The 22,947-nt window shown below is 36.3% G+C and overlaps 1 protein-coding gene across 1 annotated transcript in view; it reads right to left on the minus strand.

The window, feature by feature from the left end:
* LOC149262785 (uncharacterized) overlaps positions 1 to 18,586 on the minus strand; it is a 66,874-nt gene extending 48,288 nt beyond the window's left edge. Inside the window, exons 1-5 of the mRNA XM_089382055.1 lie at positions 18,368 to 18,586; positions 17,842 to 18,052; positions 16,624 to 17,374; positions 16,142 to 16,349; positions 15,899 to 16,051 (exon numbers count right to left, since the gene is read on the minus strand). Of these exons, the coding sequence (XP_089238181.1) occupies positions 15,899 to 16,051; positions 16,142 to 16,349; positions 16,624 to 17,374; positions 17,842 to 18,052; positions 18,368 to 18,586 (1,542 nt within the window). The remainder of the gene's footprint in view (positions 1 to 15,898; positions 16,052 to 16,141; positions 16,350 to 16,623; positions 17,375 to 17,841; positions 18,053 to 18,367) is intronic.
* Positions 18,587 to 22,947: the final 4,361 nt, after the last annotated feature.

The raw sequence follows: 22,947 nt of genomic DNA on the forward strand, positions 1-22,947 counted from the left end.
GACTCAGGAGATGAAACAACCATTACAACCACAGGTATAAAAGGTAAGAATTCTGAAACATCTACTAGTAATTTTACACAATCTACTATTGATGAAGAAAATGAGAGAAAAAGACATGAGCTTTTCCATATTCGAGTTATTTCCAAACATCAAAAGATTGATACTTTGTTTGATAGTGGATCACAAGTAAATTTAATTTCTGAAGCAATTGTAAAGAAGTTGGGATCATTGACTACACCTCACAAAAAACCATACCCATTAAGATGGTTAAATGATAAAGCACAACTACAAGTGACTAGACAATGCAAACTCAAGTTTTCTTTTGGGTCAACATTTGTAGATGAGGTTGAGTTAGACATAATTCCTTTGGATATATGTGGAATTGTTTTAGGAAGTCCTTACTTGTATGAGAGAAAAGTTATTTTCTATAGAGCTGAGAACAAGTATCTACTCGTTAAAGATGGAATCGAATACTTTGTAAAAGATCATAAGCTCAAGAATAATTACACTCTCATAAACTCAGGGCAGATGAAATGAATGATAAATTCATGCAAACAATTTTTACTCATGGTTGTAAAGGAAAAGAAACCTGATAAAACCAATGTATCTGAGGGCTATGATGCTAAATAGCAAGTTGATTTAGAAAAAGTTGTTTCAGAGTATGATATCTTGTTTCAAGAACCTAAAGGTCTGCCACCCAAAAAGGAAATAGTGCATGATATTATTTTGCAGCAAGATGTTCCATTGCCTAACATTGGAATGTACATGTTGTCCGCTTTAGAGAATGCAGAAATCAAGAAGCAGGTGCAGGAGTTGCTCGAGAAGGGGTTCATCAGACCTAGCACATAACCATCTGGATCTCCAATCATTTTGGTGAGAAAGAAAGATGGCTCGTGGAGAATATGCATTGATTACCGAGCACTGAATAAAATAACAATCAAAAATCGTTATCCCCTTCCTCGCATAGATTATCTATTAGATCAACTGAAAGAAGCTGTTTATTTTTCCAAGTTAGACTTGCATAGTGGATATCATCAGGTCAGAGTTGCAGAACAAGATGCATGGAAGACTGCTTTCAAGACAAAGTAGGGATTGTATGAGTGGCTGGTTATGCCTTTTGGCTTAACTAATGCTCCTGCTACTTTCATGAGAATAATGAATGATGTACTCAGACTTTTTCTTGATGATTTTTTTATTGTGTATCTGGATGACATTCTGATATTTAGCAAAACATGGGAAGAACACTTAAAGCATGCTAAACAGACACTAGATCTTTTGGAAAGAGAAAACATTTATGCTAAACTCTCAAAATGTAAATTTGGAAAAACATCTTTGAACTATTTGGGACATATAGTAGGGGGTGGTGAATTGAAGATAGATCCCTCTAAGGTGGCAGTCATTGTAAACTAGCCTAAACCCAACTCTGCTACAGAAGTTAGGAGCTTCATAGGAGCAGCACAATATTAGAGAAAGTTCATTTCTAACTTTTCCTTAATAGCAGCTCCCTTACACGCTTTAATTGGATTGAACAAGGTGTTTTAGTGGGGAGGCAAACAGCAGAAAGCCTTCGACACCTCGAAAGAAAAGATTAGTACAACACCAATACTAGTATTGTCTGATCTTCAAAGACCGTTTGAGATCCAAACGGATTCCAGTGATTATGCCATGGGAGCAGTGTTGACACAGCATAGTAAACCCATATTTTATCATTCTGAGACATTTAATTCTGCAGTAGTTAACTATCCCACATATGATAAAGAATTGTATGCACTAGTACAGAGTGTGAAAAAATGGAAACATTACTTAATGGTCAAAGAGACAATAATACATATTGATCATCAACCACTTCAATATCTACACTCCCAAACTAAGTTCCAGCTATCAAGACACTATAGATGGATGGGTTTTCTACAACAGTTTCATTTAGTCATCATATACAAAAACGGCATACAAAATAAAGTTGCAGATATGTTATCTAGACCCATTATAGTATCTACTATAATTAAACATAATTTTGTGTTACATGGGAGCTACATTGAACAATATGCTCAAGATATAGACTTTAAAGATGTATATGCAACTTTAAGTCAAGGCAAACGAGTAGAAGAATTGGATTATCATGTAAAGGATTGACTCCTATATCATTGTGGGAAGTTATGCATTCCACAAACTGAAAGAGTAAAGATAATTCGAGAAGCACACACTTCTCTAATATCAGGTCACTTTGGGGTAAGTAAAATAGTTTCACAGCTGCAAAGATTTTGTTATTGGCCGAAAATAAACGAGACAGTTTCTAGATATGCAAGAGGGTGTACTATATGTGCTAAAACTAAGCCCAGCAACAGAAAACTAAGCGTGTACACTCCATTACCAGTTCCTTCTCATCCTTGGGAAAGTGTTTCTATGGATTTTTTCGGAGGACTGTGTAAATCTAGGAAAGGTCATGATTATCTGTATGTTTTTGTGGATATGTTCAGCAAAATGTGTATTTTGATACCTTGTAATAAATAGATTACAGTTGAAAAGACTGCAAAACTGTTCTTTCAACATGTATGGGTTCATTTTGGATTACCCACTTCCATTATATCTGATCGAGACACCCGATTTGTGGGAAATTTTTGGTCAAGTCTGTGAGAACTGATGGACACCAAACTGAAGAAAAGCACAGCTTTTCATCCACAAACCAATGGCTAGACAAAAGTAGTCAACAGGACAGTGATCCAGTTGCTCAGGGGTTATTGCAGCAAACATCCTAAGCTTTGGGATGAACATTGGTGTTATGTAGAGCATGCTTACTACCGAGCCAAACATTCTTCTACACAGAGATCTCCTTTTGAGACTTGTTTTGGTTCTACACCCAGGTCGCCCTTGGATTTTGTCTTTGGAAAGGACACAACAGTTGAGGGGCACAACGATGTGGACAGGGCAACTAGGTTCATTGAACAAATCCAAGAGATCCACCAGGCAGTAAAAGAACAGCTGGAAAAGAGTCAGGCCAAATACAAGGCAAGGCATGACAAGCATCGGATGGAGCATAGTTTCCAGGTTGGTGATCAAGTCTGGCTGTATATCAGCAAGGACAGGATGCAAGGTGAAGGTAAAAAGCTAAATCCTATTAGGTATGGACCTTTCAAGATACTTGAGAAAATTGGTGAGAATGCTTTTCGCCTTGATCTACCAGTTTACATGCACATCTATTCAGTCGCAAATGCAGATAGCTTGAGATTGTTTGAACCTTCACTAATTTAGGATCCCAAAGAGCAGAGTCAATTGCCTTCTATTGATGACATGTTACCTAAATATCTCAATGAATTGCAAGAAGACACAATTCTGGACAAGAAGGTGAGAACGACGCGTAGGGGAGATGTTGAGTACCTCGAAGTTGGGCTCAAGGGTCCAAAGCCGAGCAGTGCAAAATGGATAGAGATTGGACATGTGAGAAAGTTGTACCCTCACTTAGTCGATGCTTGAAAACCAACTTTTGGTGGTCCAAAAGCTTTTTTAGTGGGAAGGTCGTGATCCGAATTGGATCCTTGAAAATTATCAGAGTTCTATGACTGTTTCAAATCATGACAGACTTCAAAATCTTGTAAACAAAGAGCTATCAGGAAGGACCTCTGGATAGTGGTAGTTTCTAGCCAGCACAGAACGAGGAGGACCTCAGTCAAAGCGTGTTGACCATTGGCCCATGGACACCGCGCAGTGGTGCAAACAGGAAAATAGAGAGTCTAGATTGGAAAACAGAGGCCATTTCTAATGCGCAATTAGCGTAAATCGCGCATCGCTAGGAAAAACCCCTCGAGAAGGAAAATCCCCGAGCGCTCGGTCAAAAGGGAAACCAAGAAACCATGGGAAAAGTGCTAAAATGACAATCGGATCTAGCACTCCAAAACCGACGGAATATCAGAGGCCTTTCGAGCGGTAAGCGGGTTTGGCCGAAGACCTGGCGATTCCATATGTTGGATGACGCGTGTCCGGCGGATGAGAGAGAAAACCGCTCTCATCGCGGGCTAACGTTCTGGCAAGTCACCCATGCGATAAGATCGATAACCATAGGATCTGGAGGCCCCAAATCTAACAGCGGAGATTGCACCCGTTCGGAGACCAAATTTGGCAGAAGAAATAAGCTACGATGCATAAAGGTTTGAAGTCCGATTTTACCGCTGTCCTGGCAGATGAATCATTTCACAAGATAACTGAAATAACAGTCGTTCGAGGAAGAGATGGCGCTCAGTTCGTGAGACGACAACTGGCCACCTCTCTGTGGAACGTTACATAACGGCAACGACGCAGAAGCACGAAATTCCAAGTGGACAGAGGTAGGTGAACCGAAGAGATGGAAGAGGAAGCGAATAGTCAAGGGACGGATTGGCTTTAAACCACGAACAGACAGAGAACAGAGATAAGGAGACAGTGAGATAGAGGAGACAGAACAGAGAGTGAAGCAAGAAGTAGAGAACAGAGCAGTCGAGCTGACCTGCAGAGGTAAGGCAACATCGAGCAAACAGAACCAGGGTTGAGAGGTTCAAGCAATCCCTGTGAGGATATCTATCGAGAACTGAGTACCAAATTGGACTCATCCCATTAAAGAACAGTTGAGGTAGAGACTTTGTAAGGGGGAGTATGTGCACTCTAATGGCTTGGGGAATCCAAGAACCACCCTACTAAGCATAATTTGTTTCAGGAGACTCAAATTGAGCTCCTCATTGTAAAACCTCTACTTAAAGACACAATAAAAGAAGGCCACCATTGGAAGCTAGACCAAGAGACGTAGCCCAAGAGGATTGGGTGAACTCCTTATTAAATTGTTGTGTTTTTCATTTTGCTTGTTGTGTTTCTCTTACTGTATTCCATTGCTTGTGTATTTCACAATCTTATCGATCTTTTTCTTAAAATAACATAAGCATATCAACAGCACATGAGTCTGTAATACCTTCATTAAATTCCTAAGGTCACCTAGGGGTGATTTTAGATCAATCCCTAGTTACAATCACCCTAAAACTATCAATATTAGAGTGCAATCCAGTCTTTAGAGGATAAAAACTCCTATTCCTCTTTTCAAATCGCCTTGTTCATGAAACATCGCCATAGATACTAGAATCAATGGTGAGATAAAGCATGGATGCATTCAACTCAGGGCATTGAGAATTACTTAATTATCCCTTCCATGGAGTTTAAATTCCTATTAAAGAAAAAGAAAAATAACTTTTCGTCTACAACTACCTAATACTATTGGATGAGACACATACCGTAGAAATTGACCAACATGAATTTATATATTCCTAATATATGGGATCCTTCTACCCCGGTCAAGGATATTAGACTTTCCTTTTATATAAGGATATCCTCTCCCATGACATGACATAAATAGGGGGGTAGGGATTTTGGATATAGAATAACGGAGCAACAAAATATTAGTGCATTTTCTATAACGGGTCAATTTCCAACTGAGTGCTTTTACTCAAATTTCACCTCCAAGCGGATTTGGACCACTATATGTATGGTGTTGTTTAGAAATCGATCAATGCTTTAGGAAGAATGTGTTCATCTTACATGAATCTACACAGAGATTGATCCAGTATGGAAAATGGGAATTCAAGTTTGTCTATAAAATAGTGTTACGTATCTTCTCTAACTGAAGTGGAAGTAAGTGATAGAAATAACTCATGAAAAGTGTCCTTCCTCCTTTTGACCAGTTAATACTTGGAAGTGGTGACCTACATAGTTAATCAAATGGATCATAAAATTGATCATTGGTTACACCAAAAAGAGAGCCCTATTGAAGGATAAAACCTAAATATAAAAAACGTAGGTTCAAGTAGTAAGGACCTTTAATCATATATATGGGACAAATCTACCTTTTTAATAAATGCAAATTATGTAGGATTGTCTTTCATATATAATTATACATTGTAATTGAATAATTGATCTCTCCATCCCATAGATGAACAAGAGGCCCAAAAGGGATGTTCTTTTGGTAAATGTCCTATGGTGGAGAAGTCTAAGTGCACCTGTTGCTTCCTTAAGTTTATAAAAGGGTTGGATATTAATTCCCATTATATTGATATCATACAATATCATGGGGAATTAGTATGGATACACATGTAAACTCAACTTTATTCGATCACTAGGTTCAACAATTTGATAAATCCACTCAAAATGAGTCAAATTATTAGATGACGGTTTTAGTTACCGATTTTGTGGTCTTTGTTGGCCCAAATGTCCTCACTAATTAAATTTTCTAACTTAACTCTCCTTCTATGATATAAAGTAACATCTAATAGTATATCCACTCATTAACAGGTGTTGTGATTCATCATGTTATGGATGAGTATCCAATATACTCCATCAACAAGTGTGATGGTTAGATTACCATGAGAAGGCATATCCTATGAGATCTTGTAATTAATGACCAAAATATATTATTTTTGAATTCAAATCATTATTTGATTAGTTGCGTTATCCTATGATATTTTGGAATTAATAACTATGCTAAATTATTTTTGAATTCAATTCATTATTTGACTAGTAGTGCCTAGAATCCATCGTGATCTTTAGTTCCCACGAAGTAATGGAAAACAAAATCCCAAAGGATTTTACAAGATAAAGATTGATCTCTAGCCTTCTCATAGTGTCATGTGTTGAGCTAGCACCAAACACTTTGCCACAAAATCTAAAATTATTATCATTGATAATTACACAGAACACTTCTCCATGAATTCTTAGGGACAAGAATTGATATTTGGGTGTAACTAATACAAGGATCAACTATCTCTTATTGTACAGTGTCTTAATAATTAAAATTAGCATTCACTCAATAAGAACAGTGAGTTCGATTACCATATTTTAAAGAAAGATAGTTGTAACTACTATAATGAGAATATCGTGCCAATCGAATACGTGTCGTGAGGAATTCCAATGCTAAGATTATGTTCAAGTTGATGATGTTCTCTTATGACTGACAACACAATTTATTTCTTAGCTACATTTTTCCGAAATCCAATCCTTACCTAAAAGTGTTTTTCACCGTTTTTAGTGTCCTCCCACCTTACTCATCATCCCCTCATCTAATTCCAATTTCTCTATCTACCAATCTCATTCAAATATATATATATATATATATATATATATATATATATATATATATATGAATAGTATAAATCTTAGATGGGAGGAGATTATAACGAAATTTGATGTACTTTAAATTCGAGTTCTATTCAATATATATATGAATAGTATAAAATCTTAGGTTGAAAGAAATTATAATGAAATTTGATGTACTCTAAATTCGAGTTCCAGTGAATATATATATGAATAGTATAAAATCTTAGGTTGAAGAATATATATATGAATAGTATAAAATCTTAGGTTGAAGAAAATTATAATGAAATTTGATGTACTCTAAATTCGAGTTCCATTCAAAATATATATATATATATATGAATAGCATAAAATCTTAGGTGGAAGGAAATTATAATGAAATTTGATGTACTCTAGATTCAAGTTCCATGGTGGGAGGTTGTAATTAGAAGGGTGAGGAAATCGACCTTAACGCCCTCAAAGCAGCGGCATGCTAGTGCTACGGACTACCGAGGGTGTCGAAGATTATGGAGATGATGAGGGAAGACTCAAGTCGGTGTGCATGACCACCGACATCCCCGTTATGGCTATAACATTTAAGCCACATCATTGTCATTTTAAGCCACTAAGATTATGTGTGTGTATTTTGTATTCAGAGTACAAGCCAAGCCAATCGAGCTTGGTACCTCCTTGGTTTTAGTGAATTTTTTAATATAATTCCATCTCTATAGATCCACCATGTTCTCACGATAATATTTGAATAAACCATGTAACACATAAATGAATGACCAGTAATTTTTGTCTTTTAGGTTCATGCAACATATTTACTTCACTCAATCCACCCAACACAATCATAACAACCCCTAAAAGGAGCTCAAAGTCTTATTGTTGCATCGATTTCGTGCATTGGGTTATGAATACAACCATGATGATTAAATTTTAAACCTTTTAATTCACACACTATTACAGTTGTCAAAAGAATCAAGATTGCATTATTTATTTATACATTCAACTACTTTTGCCATAAATTCATTTTGCCATGTTGAATCTTCTTTAAAAAAAATTAGTGACACCCACATATACCAGTAATGAGGATATGAATAAACCCTTAAATGGCTCATGAGTACCAAGTATTAATTTCTCTCTTAGCAGTATTAACTACCGAATCTATGATGAAATAACCACCGAATATATCCTAAAGAAGCAATTTCTAGAATTTAATAAGTCCTAAACATATTCGAATCACAAATGGCTACCTTTGAATGCATTAATCAAATTCATTTAGCTACCTATCCCTTAGGTTCACAAAGATTTGGAAATTAAAAAACCAGATTGATATGTAATGCAAATCCATCTAGCGATTTAAGCATAAGAGACTAATGATTTTGCAAGTTTACGCTAGATTTTAAGGAATTTAGCAATAAGACTTGTATTAGCAATATAGAGGAAACAAACTTTACTTTGGCATTAAGGAGTTACTTTCCTAGCTTGATGGTATTATTCATTTACCTAATATGTTAAAGGCATATCATTAAGGATGAACTTTATAGTCTTCTTTCAATGTGACAGCATATCTTTATATGATCTTGTAGCAACTCCTTCCTTAAAAATATGTAGAATATATATATATCTATCAGAAGTAATTGTGTTTATGTCAAGATTATTATCAAGGGCGGAACATAGATGTAATATCCTAGGTTGAAAAAAAGGGCATTAAAGTGAAGTATAATATATTACATCTTACAACACTACTATTTTTTAATGAAGTGTTACAGTGATGTTTTAATAATTTTGATTTATAAATATCCAACCTCAGAATTAAAATCCATTGTGAATTTGGTTACATTAAAGTATTTGCATCTTGAAAATAAAATGTAATAAAATAAAAATGGTAATTAAAAGCATCACTAGTAAACATGGGGTGAAAATCTGACGTATATTCGTCGATTATTCAACTTATTTTCATCGTATATTTGACACATTAGCGTCATAATTTTCGTCAATGGGATTGTATCGAATAGTCGACACTTTATTAAGTGTCAGATATTCAATGAGATAGACGTTGAATCTCTTACGCCAAAGATGGCCAAAAATGTCTTTAATCATCTAATGCTTTGTGGTCAGTTTTGCAACAATAACATTCATTAGATATGCGACGGGCTAAACGTCAAATAGTCACCTAGACGATGAAAATGAGTTTCAACATATGATGCTTTGACTTTGGATATTTGACACCATATTAGTCTAGTTTGATGAGATATGATGGTTTGTTCTATCAGTATGGAGATGGATATCCGTCAGGTACACGTTGGATAATCAACATTATAAGAAGTTTGTGCGACGGGAGTGTTATGGCTTCGACACATTTTTCTATCGGTACAACATTGGATATTCAACAGTTTGTTTTATCGGCTTAAATTCAGATATTTAATGGTTTCCACTTAACGTCAAATATCTTACGAGTGCCTAAGCATTAAAAATATATATATAATTTGATCTAGGGCACTCTCATCATGCACCATTTGTTGAAGCTTATTGTTTGTAAGCATCATATCATAATGCCTATCTTTATCAAAGACGTTATCTACCTCCTCCTAATCCATTTCCAGTGAGAAATGGGATGGTATATGGTATTTATTATTGTGCGGTAGATCTAAGGCTTCAATATCTACACCATTAGAGAATAAGAGAACGTGTTTTTAGAGAAGACTTATCTTGATGAGATCAATAGGACTTATGTGCCAAGAGAGGTTGACTGCAGTGAAGCTTCCCTTCGTAGAGCTTACTTTACATCTCCTCTAGGGCATTCATATCCTTCACTACTAGTGTCATCTTCATTGTATGAGTACTAATTGAAATATAATTTATGGATTTTTTGGTAGCTTACCTTTTTGAATTGACAATCACTGGAGACTGCTATTATAAGGAGCATGATAGAATAGTCAGCACAAACATTTCTTTGGAAAAGAGAAGGATATTAGTTGATCACTAGTGTCAATTTTTGCAAGCCAAGCATAACAAAGTTATTTCTAAGGACACATGTTAGAAGATAGTTAGGTGTCTTGGCTAGTGCCTAGAGCTTTCAAAGAGATACCCAACCTAATGGCTTGCCTCCTGAATTCAAAAGTGTATTCTTGCACCACTTATCACTATTCTTACCTAAGGTACTACCATTTCATGAGTGGCTCCTCTTCATAGCATATGGGATAAAGGTGTAACATCAACAATGTCTTGAATTCCTCCCATTTTGTAATCATGGGCTTCTTTCCTAGCTTCAATGCACCCACATAGCTCTCCCACCACAATAGAGCATGTCCAATTATCTTCAACCAAGCAACAAAAATCTACTCCATTTCTTGGATTTGATAAAGGAAAAATAAACTCCCATTTATTTCAACTAACTATTTAATACTTCAATGTTAACTTGTCCATCAAACATGGGTATTTCAAGCTTCACTTCAACTCTCAAAGGAACATTAGAAGATGAAGAAGATGAGTTGTTTTTACCCAATTCACTAGGTTTCTTACCTTTGGTACCTTGTCTTCTTCTTGCTCGATCTTTATTGAGTTTTCTTCCTTAGCCTTTTTCACTTGCCATAATATAACCCACACTTTATTCCTACATCCAAAAATATGTAATAAAAAACAAAACCACCCAATAAAGCAGATGAAGACCAAAATTATGCAAATTATAGCCATCAAATGACTAGAATAAAAAAATTGACCACAATGTCTCACATAGAATCTTTAAATATAACAAAATGAAGCAATAAAGTTTTACTTACAAAATCCATCCAAATTTTCTATAGATATATGAGTTCTAAGAGTATTTTCATATGTCTTTAGGAGTTTTAAGGACATTTTGTTGTGTTGGAAGAATTTTCATTGATGTCAAAGGCTGAATGGGCCATATCAAGATTAAAATCTACAATATGTTTGGTTTTCCTTGAGAGGCTTGATTAACATATTAGTGGGATTCTCACCACTTTTTGTAATCATTGTTCCCATCTTCATGTGTTTCAAAATGGATGGATTCGTCATCTCTAGCTTGTAGATATTGTGAGGAGAAACCCTATAAGTCCTATCTTGTGAGTTGAATTATAATTTTTTTAAGTATTGCAGAAATCTTATTGTTATATTATATTTAGAAAACATTAAAATAGGCCTTCCTCCTCTTGAATCACAGGATGAATTTTTCCATTTTTAGTTTATCAAAAGTCCTATCTTTAACTTTTATATGTACTTTAATAAGAATTAAAACTTGAATGGTAAGAATGTGCTTCCCTTCTAAACTTTCAAGTATCACAAATCAACATGTTTAGCCCACCACTAGTGGATGATATATTTGATATCACACCAAGCCTGTTCAAAATATTCACCATTGGCATCATAGTTATTGGAGCTCAAATATGATAGAATCAAAATTTGCTTGAAATGTATAGGTTGGTTCTTAAGAACAAGTCAACTCCTCCACTAAAGATAAGTTGGTTGTCCCAAGAAATGTGTCGAATCACAAATGTTTGAATTGGTATAAATAGAACACTCAATTACTCCTCTTGGACATCCAACTCAGTTGAGGAGAACAAGAGAAGAAGAGGTTCATATATGAAGCAAAAAACACAGCTTTCATAACTCATGAACTTGGTGACAAACAAGAAGAATAATTCATAATTGACATCTCACTGTTTGGATCTAGTTTTCTTGGTGGATTTTTGCTTGTTTCTTGGTGGATTTCTTGTTGGACTCATTGTTACATTGTGAACAAGGTTCTTCCCTTGAAGCAAACCTATGACAACGCACTTTCGGTCATGTGGAGGAGCTAAAATACAAACCTATAAAAAGACATGTAACAAATATTTTTCACCATGTGGAAAAATACAGAGTTTGGTCCTAAAGTCATACACCAGAATTCAACCTTCAATTGGAGTAGATACCTATCCCTTGGAGTATATCTAGTAGAAAATCTACTCGGCCTTTGAGTAGTCCTATTCGACCTCTTGAATTTGTTATATTCTCAGACTTGTTGAATAGGTATATTTTAGACCTTCTAAATATTTAGGGGAAGCCTTGGACCTATCATAGAGATCGCATTTATGGAGAAATGTTGAACTTGCTTCCTTACCCTTTTGGACTTGCCATAATATAACCCACACTTTATTCTTGCATCCAAAATTATGTAATAAAAAACAAATCCACCCAATAAACCAGATGAATACCAAAACTATGTAAATTATAGCCATCAAATGACTAGAATCAAAAGGTTAAACACAACCAAATGACCATAATGTCTCACTAAGAGTCTTTAAATATAACAAAAGGAAACAACAAGTTGTTACTTACAAAGCCATCAAAATTGTCTAGTGCAGCAGAAACAATGAATTAATATAATCCACAAAAGGGTCTTTCAACCCACAATCACCCCTCCTCTTTTTCTGGACCAAATCCTTTTGAAACGATGGCTTTTCCCCTTTACGGGAAGGAAGAAACCCTTCTTCTACTAAATCGGCACTTTAATCCCTTTCGGGACCAAAAACCATTGAAAAGGTCTTAACACTATTGGGAATGATATAACGCTCAAAAGAACCAATTGCGCCTTTTCTACTCTTTCAAAACAGCGCTTTAAATTTTAATTGTCGATCTGGATTTGGCCGATTGGACAGTCAGGATCCAATCGTAATATCAGTGGTCATCGGTGCGGGCTTCCCAACTATCGGTGACCTCCCTTGGTTCAATGCGATATTACTATCGTTATCGGTGGTTTACAAAGGCCAACTTTAATCCCTTTCAGGACCAAAAACCATTGAAAAGGTCTTAACACTATTGGGACTGATATAACGCTCAAAAGAACCAATTGCGCCCTTTCTACTCTTTCAAAACGGCTCTTTAAATTTTAGTAGTCGATCTGGATTTGGCCGATTGAACGATCAGGATCCAATCACAATATCAGTGGTCGGCGGTGCGAGCTTCCCAACTATCGGTGACCTCCCTTGGTTCAATGCGATATTACTATCGCTATCGGCGATTTACAAAGGCCGCTTAATATATATATATATATATATATATCACCTTCGCTTTGAAACACCGATGTGACACAATTGGTGATCGCAATCGCAAGGGTTGGGCCACTCCACTTAAAAGATGCAATAACGTCCGTCGGACCCGATAACAATTCAACACTCAACTGCATAAATTTTAAGATCTGAATTCTTTGAATCCACCATGTTTTAACGTGTTTCCCTTTGGAATTGATTCTCGACAATTCAGTAAGGAAAATGAAAAACGCTGATGTGATTGGGTTCTATGGACCTGATGGTAATAAAAGCTCCACTTTATACCCGCCTGAGGTTCGGAATCTCTATTTCCCTATGTTTAAACCTAATACTTAGCATATTTGCGCTTTTCTGCCTCCGCCACCAGAATGATAAACCGCGCACGCCGATGGACTCTTTAACACAACAATTTCATATAAAAACCACGAAGACATAGACCAGCATCGATATAGCATGAATTTAAAGGGGAATTAAACACATAAGACCTCCACATCCGATTAATACATCTTACACGCAATACTGCTTTTATTACAAATGAAACAATATAGAGTCTAGGCCTGAGGCCAGATTACACAAGGGAAAGACCTCTGTTTTTACAAATGCATTCCAAAAATTACTCTATGAGCTCTCGCTCCACTCAAACCTCTCCAATCCCCTCACTCATTATATTTTTCATTCTTTTATCATTCATAAGATTCCTCTAACAATATCTAACCGCAATCTTCTGTTTTTGAGAGATCTAACAACAATCTTCTATCTCTTAGCTCTCCTGCACATCTATGCTAACAACTCTATTTCTAAATCTAAAATAAGATAATCTCTAACTTATTACAATTAATGAATTATAACAAATTATTTGAGAGATCCAACCCTCTCAGTAAAACTGATTTTGACCCAACAGTCAATGAATTTCACCCTGTTTAGCCACAACATGTGAACAAGTTTTCACATTGTTGGCTAATCTCGATGCTCCTACATCAAACTCCAGGGGAAGAAAATACTTGTCCTTCAAGCTATTAGGACTTACTCCATATTTCTATAGTTTCGCTGCTTTCAACCAACTGGAATCTTCCACTGGCTGCTCCTTCCACTTGACTAGATACTGGAAATATGTCTGCCCTCTGGTTTTCTTGGATATTCTTTGATCCAAGATAGCTTCAACTTCCTTTTTGACTGCTTTTGGTACCTTTTCCAACTCTGTTTCTGCTTCTCTGAATGGTTATAAGTCCGCAACATTAAAAATGGGGGATATACCAATCGCTTCTGGCAACTGAATTTCATATGCATTGGCTGAAAATTTCTTTTTAATTTTACAAGGTCCTATCTTCTTCATTTTCAACTTGTTATAAGTTTTAGTAGGAAATCTCTCTTTCCTCAAATATGCCATGACTAAATCTCCTACTTGAAACTCCTTTTCTCTTCTTTTCAGATCTACTCTCTACTTGTATTTGTTGTTGTTCTCATGCAATTTACCTTTGACTTCTTCCTGTAATCTCTGCATCTGTTCAGTAAAATCTTCAGCACTTGCACTCCTAGCTTCCTATTTTCCCAAATCTCTAAGATCATACACTCCTTTCGGATGCATTCCAAAGACAATCTGAAATGGACTCATTCCAGTGCTTCGATTTGGTGTATCATTGTAAGCGAACTCAGCTTGAGATAATGCCAAATCCCACTATTTGGGATTCTGGTACACTAAACTCCTTAGTATATTCCCTAAGCTCTGGTTCACTACTTCAGTTTGTCCATCTGTCTGAGGGTGGTATGTTGAACTAAAACCGAGGTTAGTTCCCAATTTCTTCCAAAGTGTCCTCCAAAAATTCCCTATGAATTTAGTATCTCAATCTGATACAATACTTACAGGTAAACCATGCAATCTTACAATCTCTGAAAAGAATAAATTAGCTATGTGTGTTGCATCACTAGTTTTCCTACAAGAAATGAAATGCGCCATTTTAGAAAACCTATCTACTACGACATAAATAGAATCGTTTCCTCCCTGAGTTTTTGGTAAACCTAGAACAGAGTCCATGCTAACTACATCCCACAGTCGATCTGGTACGGGCAACGGCTGATACAGTTCTGTATTCTGACTCCTTCCTTTGGCATACTGACATACCCTGCATTTCTCAAGAAACTTTTAACATCAGTTTACATTTTAGGCCAGTAATAAAACGCATTCACCTGAGCGAAAGTTTTATCTTGTCCAAAATGACCAGATAACCCTCCACTGTGCTTTTCTTTGATGGTGTTCTCCCACATGGAAAATTTAGGGATACATAACTTGTTGCTTTTAAATAACAGGCCTCCTTGAATGAGGTAGTCCATCCACTGACTTCTGTTATGGCTTATTGGATTTTGAACCATTGTGTAGATGTCTCTAAAATCTTCATCATCCTTGTACATTTTTATCATTTCCTCAAAACCTACAAGACCCACTTTAAACTCTTGCAAAAGAAAACCTACCCTGCTCAATGCATCTGCTACTTTATTAGACTTACCACTCTTATGCTTTATTACAAAAGTGAAACTTTGCATAAATTCCACCCATTTGGCATGCTTCTAATTTATCTTTGGTTGGTTATTAATAAACTATAAAACGTGATTATCTGAATACAAAATGAATTCTTTAGGCAACAAGTAATGCCTCCACTTTTTTAATGCTTGCACAATAGCATAAAACTCCTTGTCAAAGAAGAGTATTTCTTCTTTGCATCATTCAATTTCTCGCTGACATATGCTATTGGCCTTTGCTCTTGACTGAATACCGCACCAACTGCTACTCCACTTGCATCTGTTTCTACTTGAAAGACTTTCTCAAAATTAGGCAATGCTAGGATTCGCTCTTCTGTTATCTTCTTTTTCAGCAGATTAAAGTTTCTATCCGCTGCTTCTATCCATTGAAATGGCTGATTGACCTCCTTGATTGTCTCAAGGATTGGTGCACAAACTTTACTAAACCCTCTTATAAACTTTCTATAAAAACTAGCAAGTCCATGGAAGCTTCTTACCTCAAATACGCTTCTGGGAGTAGGCCAGTCCCTAATTTCTTGCACCTTCTCCGGATCCATATTCAAGCCCTCTTTGGAAACCACAAATCGCAAGTACACCATCTCCTCCTTCATGAAACTACACTTCTTCAAATTGATTAGTAGCTTCTCCTTCTGAAGAGTTCTCAGGACCAACTTCAAATGTTCTAAATGCTCCTCTTTACTTTTGCTAAAAACCAAAATATCATCAACGTAAAAAATGACAAATTTACCTGCATACTCCTTTAAGACCTCGTTCATTAGTCTCATGAATGTGTTGGGTGCATTAGTGAGCCCAAAATGCATCACTAACCATTCATACAGTTTTGAAGGTCGTTTTCTATTCATCGCCTTCCCAAATCCTGATCAGATGATACCCGCTTTTCAAATCTATCTTCGTAAAGTACCTGGATCCACTTAAACAGTCCATTAAATCATCCATTCTGGTCAAAGGAAACTTTTACCTGATCGTTATCTTGTTGATAGCTATGGAATCTATACACATGTGCCATTCTCCTCCCTTCTTCGGACTAAGTACTGTTGGCACAGCACACAGGCTCAGACTCTCTCTAATCAGCCCCTTGTCCATCAGTTTCTGTACTTGCCTTGCAACCTCTGCATTTTCCTGAGGAGTTAGTCTATATGCAGCTTTATTAGGTAGACTTTCCCCTAGTATTAAGTCGATATGGTGGCTAACACTTCTAACCGGTGGTAATTCATTCGGTAATTCATCCATGATGATATCCATAAAACTATCTAACACAGCTTTAATTTCTTCAGGGAAATCGTTTAAATTCGTAGAGGTTAATATTACCTTGGATCTCCCTATGATAGCGAAATGCAACTCCTCGCTTTTGTCAACCTCTTGCAACAATTCTTTCCTACTTATCAACATAATACTATTCCCAGGCGTTCCTTTATCAACATCATTCTTCAATGGCAACAACGTGTGCTTATTCCCATCCTTCTCTATGGTATACATGTTCCTTCTCCCATCATGAATCGCTTTCTGGTCGAATTGCCATGGTCTCCCCAGTAGTATATGACATACATCCATGGGCATGATGTCACATAGGATCACATCTTTGTATGTACCGATCTGCATTTCCACATTACATTGCTCTGTCACAATGACTTGATGGCCCTTCTGTAACCAAGATACTCTGTAAGGTGCAGGAAGTGTCGTCCTTGCTAACCCAAGTTTATCCACCATCTCTGTGGACACAAGATTGTCAGTACTCCCACTATCAATTATGACCTTACAGCACTTACCCTTTGATTTACATGTGGTTCTGAACAAATTCTTTCTTTGCGTAGGTTCTCCAGTCTCCTTTTCTGCTCTAAGCAAAGTTCTTTTAAATAGCAGTGATTCACCTTCTTCAGGGGGTTCTTATTTCTCCACAAGTCGAGGTGGTTCTGGCTTTGCCTCAGCCACATTTGCACCCCTCCGGCACGTTGATTTGTTATGAGGACAATCGCATGACATGTGTCCCCCCTCTCCACAGGTATAACACCTAACATCTCTTCCTCACCCTCTTCCTCTAGGCATGAATCTTACTCTACTAGATTCACCCTTTGTGGTGATCTACCACTCGAACTTCCTGCTTCATGCTAATGTTGTGTTCATCTAGATTTGGCAGTTCCTCTTCCTCTCACTGAGCTCTTTCCTCTGTGTTTCTTACTCTGTTTCCTTAAGATTTTCTCCTCTACCTTCAGACTGGCTTGATAAGTATCCTCAACAGTTTTCAGACTTAACAAGCTAATCTCATCTTGTATCTCATCCCTTAACCCATTTATATATCTAGCTATATGTTCCACATCATCTTCTACATGTCCTGCTCTAATACTTAATCTATAGAATTTTTCTATATACTCCTTAACAGACATTCCTTTCTGTTTCAAATTTTGCAATTGCTTAAAAAGATTCAAATGATAATCTTTAGGCAAAAACTTGGCTTTCAGTTTGCTTACCATTTTATCCCATTGCTTGATCTTAGATTTCCCTTTCCTCGTTCTTGATGTCTGTACCTCGTCCCACCAAATGGTTGCATGACCCTTCAATCTAGTGATTGCAAAATTCACGCTCTTATTCTCCTCAACCTCTTCATAGTCAAAGTATTGATCTATGGATCTGATCCAATCCATAAGCTCCTCCGCATTCAGACTCCCTTCATACATGGGAATCTCAATCTTGGGTTTGCTTCTAACTTTTTCCAGCATCTTGAAGACTTTGGTAGTTTCATTGTCTTCTTCTACTTCTCCCACATCTGTAGCAGATTCTTCTGAAGAACTCTCAGCTCCATCATCAGGCGCTCTTCTTTGGGCTGTCTCCATTGTTTCCATTCGTGCATGCAAACTTTTCACTTCTTCCAACAAAATTGCATTTGGTTCTGGTCGTCCTCGACCAATCCCTCTCCTTGGTGGCATCTTCGCTGTAAACACCTCTTTCTTCTGCTCTGATATCAAAAATGGTGCAGCGGAAACAATGAATTAATATAATCCACAAAAGGATCTTTCAACCCACAATCACCCCTCCTCTTTTTTCAGACCAAATCCTTTTGAAACAATGGCTTTTCCCTTTTACGGTACTGAAGAAACCCTTCTTCTGCTAAATCGACGCTTAAGTCCCTTTTGGGACCAAAAACCATTGAAAATGCCGTCACACTATTGGGACCGATATAATGCTCAAAAGAACCAATTGCACCCTTTTTACTCTTTCAAAACGGCTCTTTAAATTATAGCCATCGATCTAGATCCAGTCGATTGGACGGTCAAGATCCAATCGCAATATCGGCGATTGGAAGTATGGGCTTCCCAACTATCGGCTACCTCCCTTGGTCCGATGCAATATTGCTATCACTATCGGCAATTTACAAAGGCCGCTTATATATATATATATATATATATATATATATATATATATATATATATCACCTCCGCTCTGAAACGCTGATGCGACACAATCGGCGATCGCAATCGCAAGTGTTGGGCCACTCCACTTAAAAGATGCGATAACATCTGCCGGACCCGATAACAATTCAACACTCAACTGCATAAATTTTCAGATCCGAATTCTTTAAATCCACCATGTTTTAACGTGTTTTCCTTTGGAATTGATTCTGGGCAATTCAGTAAGGAAAATGAAAAACGCTGATGCGATTGGATTCTATGGACCTCATGGTAATAAAAACTCCACTTTATACCTGCCTGAGGTCCAGAATCTTTGTTCTCCTATGTTTAAACCCAATACTTAGCGTATTTGGGCTTTTCTGCCTCTGCCACTAGAATGATAAACTGTGCACGCCGATGGACTCTTTAACACAAAAATTTCATATAAAAACCACGAAGACACAAACCAGCATCAATATAGCACGAATTTAAAGGGGAATTAAACACAAAAGACCTCCACGGCTGATTAATACATCTTACATGCAATACTATTTTTATTACAAATGAAACAATACAAAGTTTGGGCCCGAGGCCGGATTACACAAGGGAAAGACCTCTGTTTTTACAAATGCATTCCAAAACTTACTCTATGAGCTCTCGCTCCACTCAAACCTCTCCAATCCCCTCGCTCATTACAATTTTCATTCTTTTATCATTCATAAGATTCCTCTAACAATATCTAACAACAATCTTCTATTTTTAAGAGATCTAACAGCAATCTTCTATCTCTTAGCTCTCTTACACACATATGCTAACAAATCTATTTCTAAATCTAAAATAAGATAATCTCTAACTTATTACAAGTAATGAATTATAACAAATTATTTGAGAGATCCAACCCTCTCAGTAAAACTCATTTTGACCCAACAGTAAATGAATTTCACCCTGTTTAGCCACATGTGAACAAGTTTTCACATTGCTAGGTAATCCCAATGCTCCTGCATCATTTTCTATAGGTATATGAGTACTAAGAGTATTAGCAAAAGAAGCTTAATAAAATATGTGATTATTTAGCCAACCTACTTAATTTCCACAAAAATGAGTATTCACATACTCTTCTGCATGAACAAAATGGTCACATAAAGGACCAATTAATAAACATGAAAATGATGCAATTTGTACTTTATTCATCATTTAGAACATTCCAATCTATTTCCTAATCATAAGAAGCAGGCCTAGTCATAATTGAGAGACACATCCCAACAATTATATAAGCATAACCCTGCATGAAACATGATTTACCAAATTAGTGAAGAATATAGAACTTTATAATTTTCTTGTACTCCTAAATTAATCTATTTAGTTTTGTTTACCATGGGAATTTTGGGAAAGAAAAAAACAGTATTTATCCAACATCACCTATTGAATAAGTTGGCCATAATCTATGAAAAAAACTTTGCGACCATTTTCGTCCAACCAATGTCGTTTCCAACATGTCCAAGCCTGCTTGATTTGAAAATGTAAAAATTGGAAATGACTTCACATTCATAAGCAATATATTATATTTAATAATTTCACAACCAAGAAAAGTATACAGTTATGTGCCATATTATAAGGATGACTAAATTACAAATTTTAGGTGTCTTTAGTGAACTAGAAGTAGTCCTAACAATCAACATGAAAACTCCTTATAAAGGTACCAAGACCAAGGGATCTGAAGCTAAAACCACTCTAAAAGGTCGCAATCATCTTCATAAATATATAGACATAAATAAGTCATTGCCAAGGGTAGAAGTAGCCTTTTACTCCAACAAATTGTGACACTTTGAAGTAGGACCAAATATGCATCCTTTTGGAAAAGTTCTAGAGCTCTTTACAAAGTCATTTTGTGGTAATTTAGAAGCCCTAGTTTAAGTTTCATTCCAGAAGTTCATTTAGAGAGCAGTCAAGAAACATTTTAAAACGATTGTGCCAAAGACCGAAATTAGCATAATTTCCTAGGATCTTGAATGAAAGAGGACAGTATCAATAAAAACATCTATTAATCACCTTGTTGAGAGCATATTGAAGGTTTTACTCATATCGATGGAGGAAGTATATACACCTTGGATTGTGAAGAATACTTGTAGAAACACCTATAGGATAATCTAGCTTAGTAAAAGAGAAGAAAACTGTCTCTTGATTGAGTAATCTTGCTTCGCAGTCAAAAGATCATTGGAAGTCAAATTTTGGCTTTGACATCAACAAGAATATCATGGCAACTATGGAAGTGGAAATGCCTTGGCCAATGAAATAAAGGAGAGGTATTTGTAGCAGCCTCAAGTGATCATGGTCGACTAAGGTATGTCTATTTTTTTATGCATATTTGGATGAAATGTTTGATTTTACATGTATTAGGGTTTTATATGATCATAAGGTTTGTTTACTTCTTCTTTGGAATCTAGAGATTATAAACCTTAGATGATGTTTGAAGTAGGATAAACCCTTTCAAGAAAGATCCCTAACCCTAATATGTTTAAACTATAGCTTTTGGTTTCTAGGGTGTGTAGGTAGTCTAGGGTGAATGGAAAAGCCTAGTGAGGGTGTAATTCGATGGAAATTTGGGTTCAAATCCTAGGGCTGATGTCTCAAATGGAAATATCAAGGAACTTAGGGTTTGGATCTAAAAACCCTAGGAATTATCCCTCTAAGATATCATGGTATCCCTAGAATGTCAAAATTATAATCATGCTCTTCTACTTGTACATGTTGCTTAGTGGTACTTGTTGGTGAATATTGTTTAATGATGAAGGAATTTTGTTAATAAAGTTGAAGGCTCATTTGATGTAGGATAGTTGGTCATGGAAATATAGCCAGATGATTATATGAAAGATTGAATGCATTTTTAAATAACTTTTGGATAGGATTTTATTGACGGTGTTGGATACCGTCGACATGCAAGGGGATCTCCCCAATGAAAAGTCTCAATTAGACTTCACACCATTTGGTGTGGGATACCTTTCGGAAATAAATCTCGACTGCCATATATTCTTAGAGATTTTCCTTGGATACACTGATCAGCACAAGAGATTAGTACACAGGTACTTTCGGATGAATAAGTGAATATGCCTTCTGGACTGATCAACTGCATAATGTATCAAGGTTCTTCTACTGAAAGGGAGAAAATAAGTGAGCCTTTAAAAGAGGAGTAATAGTATTTATCTAGTAAAGACACACGAGCATATACATATGAATGAATCATTGGAAAACTAGTGAAATATTTCACATAGAAGCAACGATTGTTAAAACACATACAACACACTTTCAATAAGGTAAGTACCAAAGCCACCAAAATAGTTCAATTTCCTTAGTACAACTGAAAATAACATACATCACAAACACTCAAAAAATAGTCTTACAATATTTACGACATACATATGAAAATGTTCTAGCTTAATGAGCTTCAAAATTAAGAAAAAGTCCCAAGATAAATCAGTACATTAAACACCACTAACTCCAATAGTGGAGCATTAGAGCAACCACTTGCTCCTCCAAAAAAACTATCTTCCTCTCTAATGTCTAGTAGGATGAGCCAGCGTGAAAAGTCCTTTACATGAGTTATGAGGGTGTATATATAACAAATGGGGTGACCATTCACCTCCCTTGTGACTCTTGGATTAACCTCATGATTGTTTGACTTCTCTATGACCTTTTGTCTCCTTCATGACTTTTCACATTCTATAGATGACTCTTGGACTTCCACTTTAAATTAAATTTCTCTCACATTGAAATTACATAATCCACAAATGATGTGGCAAACGATGACTCATATAAATCTTAATATGACACATTGACAAGATATGACATGACATTGATGCCATGGACTGCATGGTGATATGGAAATTTCAATTCACTCTTGT

The sequence above is a fragment of the Pinus tabuliformis genome, chromosome 6 (genome assembly GCF_031772625.1).
Source record: "Pinus tabuliformis cultivar Carrire ecotype Pingquan chromosome 6, CPIR1, whole genome shotgun sequence".
Lineage (NCBI taxonomy): Eukaryota > Viridiplantae > Streptophyta > Pinopsida > Pinales > Pinaceae > Pinus > Pinus tabuliformis.